General features: G+C 60.3%; 1 protein-coding gene across 1 annotated transcript in view; it reads left to right on the top strand.

Moving 5' to 3' along the window:
• Positions 1 to 8,985, top strand: part of ATP6V0D1 (ATPase H+ transporting V0 subunit d1) — a 39,442-nt gene extending 30,457 nt beyond the window's left edge. Inside the window, exons 3-8 of the mRNA XM_036347015.1 lie at positions 2,968 to 3,146; positions 4,389 to 4,468; positions 7,747 to 7,824; positions 7,946 to 8,122; positions 8,234 to 8,311; positions 8,407 to 8,985. Of these exons, the coding sequence (XP_036202908.1) occupies positions 2,968 to 3,146; positions 4,389 to 4,468; positions 7,747 to 7,824; positions 7,946 to 8,122; positions 8,234 to 8,311; positions 8,407 to 8,568 (754 nt within the window). The 3' untranslated portion in view covers positions 8,569 to 8,985. The remainder of the gene's footprint in view (positions 1 to 2,967; positions 3,147 to 4,388; positions 4,469 to 7,746; positions 7,825 to 7,945; positions 8,123 to 8,233; positions 8,312 to 8,406) is intronic.
• The last annotated feature ends 407 nt before the right edge of the window (positions 8,986 to 9,392 follow it).

A 9,392-nucleotide genomic window follows, 5' to 3' on the forward strand; every position in this document is an offset into this window, starting at 1 on the left:
CGAATCTAAGGGACACGGGGAGGGAGGGCCTTTGGGCAGAGGATTACAGACTGCCCCTCTCCCATCCCATGAGGGCCTCTTTGGCCTGGCGGGCAGCCGCCTGTCCACTCCCCAGCTGTCTCCCTCTGGAGGGAGACGCTGACCAGCTGGAACCTCATTCTCTCTAGTGAGGCCAAATGAAGGGAGGACTGGTGGAGCGGCTTTCGGGGGGCTGGGAGGCAGCTGCTGAAGCCAGGCAAGGAGGAGGATTTCCCTGGCTGCTCAAGTCCTTGGGAGAGAAGCGGACAGCTGGGCCAGTGTCATCTCCTTTCTCCCAGGAAGGAAGATTCTGGCTGTCACTGGGCAGGGGAGAATATCGGGGGCTGCCGCTGTAACCGTGTGGTTGACCCAAGGGGAGGAAGGGTGGACCTGGCACAGGACCATCGGGCTGCCTAGCCTGGGTTGGAAGAGGGCCCTGGAAGGGGCTGGGGAGTGTGATCGCAAGTGACCCTCACTTGGCTCAGCGTTTTGCTTGGTGCCCAGCTAGATCTAGCAGGAGAGGCTGGGGGCAGCCAGGGGATACTACCTCCGGCCCCCACATCTGCTGTCAAGGCTGAAAAGTGAGTCATAACTGGCCTGTTCCCCATCACTGGAGGGATAGCAGCAAAGCCAAATGGCAGAATCTTCCCACAGGGTTCTCCTCTTGGGGGATGAGGGGGGGACTGGACCCGGAGGCACCTCCCTTGGGCCCTGACCCCAGCCCCACTCCCAACATAAACTAATACCCTCAATGGGGCACAAGGAGTGGGGAGGTTTAGAAAACAAAGACTGACTTGTGTGGATCCCGCTGAGAAGATAAGGCTTGATGGGGAATGTAGAGCCCTAGGGCATGGGAACCCTGGGCATGGGTGGAGGTGTGTGGACACTGGCCATGGGGACAAAGAGCTCCTCTGCCTTATGCAATGATGGGGCCTGGTGCCTGTACCCTGTGCCTTATTTCCTTTGACAGCTGATGATGCAGGTGGTTGTGGGATCAGTTGGATAGTACTCGTTTTTCCCTCCCTGCACAGAGTGTTGTGGGAGCATAAAGAGCAGCATTAGGTTCGGAGAACATGATGGCTAGAGTGGGGCTGGATGGGGTGCAAGCAGGAATGTCGCGGGAGGTGGTGTGGTGTGTGTAGCATGGTCCTGGGGTCCATGAGATTCTGGAAGCATGAGGGCAGGAGGGATGTGCTGTCCAGGGTAGAGAAGATGCAGGCTGGGACCCGAGACCAAGGCACAAAGCTCTCTGAGGTGCCTCCACTTTGCCGGCTGTCAGGTCGGGGTCAGAAGGCTGGCATTGGGGCCTCTGTCTTGTAGCTGCAGATGGGCCTTGCCTGAAGCCCTCAGTTTGGGAAGGGGCCTGTCTCTTCTCAGCACACATCCTGTAGCTGACCCAGCCAGACAGGGCGGAGAGAGGGCAGTTGCCTGGCCCCAAGCCCAGGAGAGCAGAGGTTGTAGCAGGGCGCTGGGCCGGGTGGGAGCTGGGGGAGCAGCAGGCAGGCGGAGAGTGGGGGTCAGGCCAGGACAGGAGCTGTGGCTTCTTCCTTCTGCCGCCTTCCTGGAGGGCCCTGTGGGAGCTCCCCCAACGGCCAGCCCTCTGAGCTGGAGCCTGGGCCCTCAGCCTCCTTCCCCTGGTATTGGGGCCCGCTTCCTTGGATCTCATCGGCACTGGTGCGCAGTGATTACCTTAGGTCAGGGGCCTGGCCGTGGCCCACACAAAGCTCAGGGCAGCAGCCTCCACCCCAACCTCAGCCTCCAGTGGGAACCCAACTTCGGCCTTGGAGGATGTCCGCCCTCCAGGCCTCAGCCAGCTCCCTTGTGCCTTGAATTCCTCGCTGGTGCCAGGCTGAGGAATGTTGTGGCTACTGCAGTCTGACTGTGAACCCCCTCCCCCCCTCCCTTCACCTCATCCCCACATAGGTGACTGCATAGAACTAGCTCCAGTCCTTTTGAGCTGTTGTCTTCACTGTTGGAGGCAGAGCTTGCCCCTTGCCTTGGCATGGTGACCTGGGCAGCCCCACACTCTCCAGCTCCACAGCCCCCTCTGGTGCCCATGTACTATCCAGAGCCTGGGGTGGGGGGAGCCTCTGCCTGGGACTGACCTGAGCCCAGCCTCCTGTCCAGGTCTCTGGGTCTTCTCCAGGCATCCTGGACAGACGCCTGGCCCTGGCTTCAGGCCCTAAAGGAGGAGGCGGTGCTCGGTCTTCGGAGTGGGCTGTGCAGGGCAGCTGTCTGCCTGCTCGTCACCGCTTGACCTGGGACCTTACTCCAGAGGGGCCTTCCCACCGGCTCCCCTCCAGCCTCCCCTAGAGAAGCTCTCCCCACCCCACTCCTCACTTCCCTCCCCCGCCGTCTTCCCCTCCCCTCTGTTCCCACCCAGCAGCCAAAGGGACCCTAACTGGACTGGATACCCCTGCTTCTGTCCTTGCGGAGCCCTTGAGCTCAAATGAAGGCGGGACCCTCAGCCCGTCTGCAGGACCAGCCTCCAGGCCCCGGCCTGCTGGCAGCACTGCCCTGGTTCCCTTCCCTCTGCCAACCCTGGCTGTGCTCGGTTCCTCGAATGCGTCCGTCACTCAGTGAAGGCCTCCAGGTTTTCGCACACACTGTTCCCTCTTCCCAGAACACTCTTTCATCTCCCAGTTCTTTCATCCCCGAGGCTGGCCAGTGGCCTCGCCTCCATGTGCCCACGGTTCCCCTGTCCTGCCAGAACGCTGTTCACACCTGTTTCCCAATCACTCGTGGGGCATGGATTCCATCCTCCCTCCACCAGGGGAGGCGCCGTGCCTGTCCTGTGTGCCTGGTACTGGAGTAGGGGGCACACTTGGGCAGGGAAAGGAGGCAGCATTCATTGTCCAGAGCTGGTCACCTGTGCAGGGTGGGGGCAGGGGCATGGTGTCAGGACTTCCAGGCCCCTTGACAGGCTGCCTGCTCTTGTGCCTCCTGTAGTTACAGCTACATGATTGACAACGTGATCCTGCTCATCACGGGCACGCTGCACCAGCGCTCTATCGCCGAGCTGGTGCCCAAATGCCACCCACTAGGCAGCTTTGAGCAGATGGAGGCCGTGAACATTGCGCAGACACCTGCCGAGCTCTACAATGCCATCCTGGTGGACACGCCCCTGGGTGAGCCACTGGTGGAGGGAGGGGTGGGCATCAGTGCCAGTGCCTCAGTGTGCAGTTTGCGGACCCCTGGGGGTGACCCTGACTCAGAATTGAGGCCTACCCACTGGCTTGCCTTTAAGCTTCCCCTCCCATTCCTTCCTCCTCACCGGCCTTCTGTGCTGTTGCTTTTGCTTGGTCATGCAGGCTACACCCAGGGCCCAACTCAGACCACCTAACTTTGTGGAATTGGATGATTTCTCAGAATGCAGAGGAGGCTGAGCTCAGGGAGAGGGTTGAGAGGCCCGGGTCCCTCGGAGTACTGTCAGACTGTGGCCTCAAGCTGGGCGGGAGTGGCGGGCTGCCCATGAGCAGGGAAGGGAAGCCAGTAGCTTCACTCGCCTCCACTTGAGCAGATCCCAGGGGCCAGGACAGGCAGTGTCCAGCAGGATACAGAGTTCATGTTCGAGGCCACGAGAGGGGAACTGAGAGCTTCCTGCAGGGCCCCGCCTAGACAGTGCTGGCTCCTGCCTGCCGTGCCTGCTGGGTAGAAGGCACTAAGGCTGTCCCCAGCGAGTGTCCTCAGCCAGGGCACCACCTCCAGGAACCTCCCAGGGTTGAACCACTGGGCACCAAGCTGCACTTGGTCCTACACAAAGAGGCCTGAGCCCTACCTGCTGGCCTCATCTGTCACAGAATCTCCCAGTAGTTCGGAGCTGTTTGTGGCTTTTTCAGTTTCTTCATCTTTAAAGAAGAGGCAGTGAGCCTACAGGTTCTGCTTTGGGTGGAGTGGCTTTATCCTGCTCTGGCCACTAATTCCAGCCCGACAGTGGCCCCTTGATCTGGCCTGTGCCCACCCAGATGCTGAACTCATTCCTTGTCCTAAGGAGGAGGAGGCTGGTTTTCCAAATGCGGGGGATGCGAAGAAGTGGGCGTCAGGCCCCAAATCCACAGTTGCCCCCCCCCCCCCCCAGAAGAGAGGATGTTGTGGCCTCTTATGCAAGCCTATCTTTGGCATGGCGGAGCTTGGGTCTGCCCCAGCAGCGATTAAGTCATGTTATGGCTGGCGGCCTGCTTTATAAATCAGTTTTAGGAGCAAGAAGGCTCAGGTCAGTGTACATCGTCCAGAGGATTGCTTCTGCCACTTCCAAGGCAATAACCAGGGTGGGGACCCCCAATACCCAGCCAAGTGGACCTTGTGGCAGGGGCCCTAGGACCCTTACCTAAGTGTACACACCCGGCCTCACACCCATCTTTTCTCCCCAGCGGCTTTTTTCCAGGACTGCATCTCAGAGCAGGACCTCGATGAGATGAACATCGAGATCATCCGCAACACACTCTACAAGGTAGTGTCTCCCCTCCTCCCCACCCCCCGTGAATAGCGGGGGATTGGCTTGCAGGCCGACAGGCTGTGGGCGTGGTGGCTTGTGATTTATGTGGGGTGCTGGGGCAGGGCACAGCTGCACCAGGTTCTCACCCTGGGGGCTCATCCACTCACTGTCTGGCTCCCGTGATGGGCACAAGGCTGCATGGAACAGGTTCTCCATCCCCAGATGCCCACGGCAGCCTAGATAAGATCAGCGGGCGTGGCGGGTGCTCCGCAGCTTGGCTTGTCAGAGCTGGCTCCTGGGTGACTGCTCTCCCCGATCCCGCAGGGTCACGGGCTACCACCCAGGCCTTAGCTCTCAGCTCTCCCCACCTGGACTGTTGCCAGCAAGTACAGGCACGTGAGCAGAGCAACAGTGTGCTCAGTTACGGTGGGAGAGGGACCCAGCCAGGTGTAGCCAGGTGCCCCTGTCAGGTTCCCAGGCCAGAGCCAGTGCCACGTCCCATCATCCTCATCCCCCACCTACCTTCTGCTTCCCACCAGGCTGTGCCATGGGCTGGAGACCCCTGGAGGAAGAGTGGGCTTGGGATTCCTAGGTCAGCGCTGCCCTGGCTTAAAGAGGTGAAGGGCAGAGCTGGCCAGGGACCAGTGAGGGACATTTGGGATAGACTGGGCTATAATTGTGGTACCAGGACCCCCGAGGGGCTGCAGCCAGGAACATGGGTCAGCAGTGGGTAGGGCCTTGAGCGGGGCTGAGGTTAGCACTGGCCAAGGGCCCTGCTGACCTAACCCTGAGAACATCTGTCTATTGGCTCTTTATAGCGAGGGTCCTCTCCTGCCCTGGTTGGAGTTAGGCGGCTGACTCCTGGCTGCATCCTAAGCCCAGGCCCTCCAGTCACCCTGCAGAGGTTGGGCCAGAGTGAGGGAGAGTCTGGTGGTAGTGAAGGACCTGCCTGAGGGTGCAGTGGTGTGGCAGGGGAACAGCACATGCAGAGCATGCATGGAGCATGGGCCAGTGGCAAATGGTTTGCTGTCAAAGTGCAGGTTCCAGAGGGACAGCAGCAGATGGGTCTGGAAAAAGAAGCAGGCACAGGATAAGTCACCCAGGGCCGTGAATGTCTGGTCAGAAGTTTGAACTTTATCCTGTGTGCAGGGCCAGCAGTAAAGGTTTCCCACGGATCGGAGTATCATCAGAAAGCCCCTCTGGAGGACTTGCAATGTGGAGGACAGGGTAGAGGGGACAATACCAGAGGGAGGGAGATTCAACTTCTTTCATTCTCAGGACTGCCTTATCAGTGTTTTCATTTGTAAGATGAAGAAACTGAGGACTCAGAAGTAGAATGGGTTGCCTGAAGCCACTTGCTATACTGAGAGCATTGGGGATCACACCTGACTCAGCCTGATTGCAAAGTAAGCTCTCTCATCCACCCCGCTAGTAGGGAGGCAGGCTAGCAATCAGGAGAGAGCGAGAGCGAGAGCGAGAGCGAGAGCGAGAGAGAGAGAGAGAGAGAGAGAGAACTCCTGCCCGCCCAGCTGGCCTGTTGCCGGGATCCCTGACCTGACACAGGGTGAGGGGTGCGGCTGTCCCCCCAGCCTAACCCACACCCTCACCGGGCCTGACTGGTTCTACCTGGAGTCACTGGCGAGGGCTGCCTGGGCACCAGCTTGTAAACATTGATCCAATGCTGCAGGCACCATGCCAGGACTGCCCGCCCAGCAGGCAATGTCCCAGCCCAGTGGCCACAGATGGGAGATTAGGCGGACCCTCAGCCGCCTACCGGGTGGGAACTGTAGTTAGCTGGCACAGCCATGGGCTAGCAGACTCCTACAGGGCACAGGGTGGGGGTGGGGATATGACCTTGGTACCTGGGCCTTTGGGGTCCTGCCAGTTCCTTCAACTGCCCTGGTCTCCAGAAGAGAGTCTCGGTCTGTCCACCAGCCTCCTTCACCCTGGGGTCAGCCTATCTGCATTCGCATCCCCCATGGGGAAGAACTGCAGACCCCACCGGATGGAGCAGGCCTGGGGATCTGGGTGCAGCCAGTGTGGCTGGCCACGGGGAAGGAAGGAGCTGGGGACAGTGCTAGAAGGACTGAGAGGTACCCCAAGTCATGGTAGGGTGGGCAGCTGTTTCTGCCCCTCGCCCATTCCTGGGGATCCGCTGTGCTATGTGACCCCTTCCCCCTTCCAGTTTCTCACTCCCTGCCCTGGACTTTTTTCTGTGACCCAGTGGTCACCTCAGGCCTTTCTCTGAGCCCAGCTTGCCCAGTGCTGCTGGCCAGGTTGGGCTGGGCTTACAGACTTCCAGGTCTCATCTCACCTCCTCCTGGGGCAGCACAGCTGGTGGCCCAAGTCCAGCTGGTAGTGGGTGCAAAGGTCTCTGGCACCTTGGAGGGCAGATCTTGGCATGGGAAGCTTCCCACGCCTCCCAGTCCTCGCCCCCAAGAGTAGTCTCCAGCCTGTGAAGCCAAAGTCCCTGTGACTGGCCACCAGATTGGACCCAGGAGGATATGAGCGCAGGGAGCTCTCCAGGGAGCTGCAAGACCGTCCCCTTCCTTGACAGAGAGAGGTGTGGGGAAGGAGCCTGTGTGGCTGCTCTTGGGAGTGAGGGCTGGGGGGCCTGGGGCCTGGGCTGACCTGTCTTCTCCTCATACCCAGCAGATCCAATTTGCCGGGGCAGGAAGTGCTTGTCCCTCCCCCACCCCCACCCCGGCAGGCAGCCGCATGTTCCGCCATGGCCATTGCTCTGCAGGGCTGACGTCCAAGGGGGCAATAACCATTTCTCAGCAGGAATCGGGTTGACAGTTTGGTTCCTACTGCGTGATGCCTGGGGGTGGGGGGAGGAGGAAGTGTTCTGTAAGGTGGAGGCCAGGAAGGGCCCGGACACCCAGGCCAGGCCATCTCCATGAACTCTCAGGAGTAACCTTCTCTCACTAGCCCATCGGCAGGTGGTTTTCTGGACTGAGGAGAGAAGATCTGGGGGAAAGGCAGACAGAAGAGTAGAGAAAGACAGAGTCTCCCTCTTAGCCTGGCCTTCCGTGGGATGAGGGTGTGGGGGGCACTGCACCATGAAGCAGGCAGCTGGCCAGAAACGGCTGTCGCTCCTGGGTTGGGAACAAGGCAGCGGGCTATTGCTGCTGGGCAGGTAACAGTTGGAGTTTGTGGCTCTTGCAGGGGCTCTGACATGGGGCTGCCATGGCCAGTGCAAGGCCTGGGGAGGGAAGCGGGGCTATGAGTAGGAGGCCTGGGAAGCCCCCCGTCTCCCTGCTTGGGCTGAACAAGCCCCATGCTCTGTGCAGGCCTACCTGGAGTCCTTCTACAAGTTCTGCACCCTGCTGGGCGGGACCACGGCCGATGCCATGTGCCCCATCCTGGAGGTGAGCACCCTCCCTCCCGCCTGCTGGTCCCCTGGGAAAGAGGCCGAGGGGAAGCCCTGCCAACTGACCGGCCACTGCCTCCCTCCCTCCCTCTCTCCTTGCCTGTGCTCTGGCCCCACAGTTTGAAGCAGACCGCCGCGCCTTCATTATCACCATCAATTCCTTCGGCACAGAGCTGTCCAAGGAGGACCGTGCCAAGCTCTTTCCGCACTGTGGGCGGCTCTACCCGGAGGGCCTGGCACAGTTAGCTCGGGCTGATGACTACGAGCAGGTTAAGAACGTGGCCGACTACTACCCGGTGAGTGCCCTGGCTGCAGGACCGAGGGGCGGGCATATTGGCACTTGCATCCCCACCCCACACCCAGCTGTGCCCTCATGCTCACGCTTCCCCACCACTCTGTTGGGCCAGGAGTACAAGCTGCTTTTTGAGGGTGCAGGCAGCAACCCTGGAGACAAGACCCTGGAGGACCGCTTCTTTGAGCACGAGGTGGGTGCCAGCCTGCCCGTCACAGGGAGGGTTTGGTGGTGTAGGCCTGACTCTGGTCGTGGCCAGCTGCACACCACGCCTGCCTCTGTCCGCAGGTGAAACTGAACAAGCTGGCCTTCCTCAACCAGTTCCACTTCGGTGTCTTCTACGCCTTCGTGAAGCTCAAGGAGCAGGAGTGTCGCAACATAGTGTGGATCGCCGAGTGCATCGCCCAGCGCCACCGCGCCAAGATCGACAACTACATCCCCATCTTCTAACGCCCTGGCCCGAGGCTCCCCAGGAGTGTGTGTCTGTGTGATGTGACCAAGGCCACGGCTCACCTGCCTGCCCTGGGGGTGTAGCATTGTCCTAGCGGCTGCCCAGCTCCCCTGAGCTTCTGAGACTGCTCTTGGCCTGGGTGCCTGCTCCCCTGACCAAGGATAGACCAAGTTCCCATCCAGATCAAGCCTTTTACAGCCACCCACATGTCTAAGAAGCACGTGGTCACTTTTGTGCCCCTCCAGAATGAGAACCCCTAGTAGCAGCGTGAGCCTCTTGTCCCCTCTGTGGGTCACCCCCAGAACCATGGCCCAGGGGAAACTGTGTGTGTGTGTCCTTGGGGCCTGGGGGAAGCAGCTGTGCGTCCCTCTCCCTCAGCCCTGCCCCTCTGAACAATAAACTGCCCTAAGCCCTGTTGTCCGCTCTCTCCTTTGGGGCTCCCAGCTCCCCTTGGGTTCGCCCTTACTGATCCCACCCCCGCCTGCCTAAGCCTTCTGCCTCCTTCAGTGGCTAGCACTGGCAGTCCCAGGCTGGCCCTCTATAGAGCAGCCAGATTCCTCAGGGCGGGGATGCCACTTGGGGAGAGCCCCCAGGCCTCCCTGTTGGCTTCATTGAGCTCCCCCATTCCCCAGGCCAAGGTTATCACCCCCATTTCACTGGGAGGAAACCCAAACCTCTGGATAAATGATCTGTCCAGGTCAGTGAAGAGAGAAGGTGAGAACCAGTCTGTACCCAGAGCCTCGTCCCCCATGCTGAGCCCCAGAGGTTCCCCAGGCAGTTCCCAATATGTCACACAGCCTATCACCCCTCCAAACACAGGGTC

Source organism: Myotis myotis, unplaced genomic scaffold, assembly GCF_014108235.1.
Source record: "Myotis myotis isolate mMyoMyo1 unplaced genomic scaffold, mMyoMyo1.p scaffold_m19_p_19, whole genome shotgun sequence".
In the NCBI taxonomy this organism is placed as follows: domain Eukaryota; kingdom Metazoa; phylum Chordata; class Mammalia; order Chiroptera; family Vespertilionidae; genus Myotis; species Myotis myotis.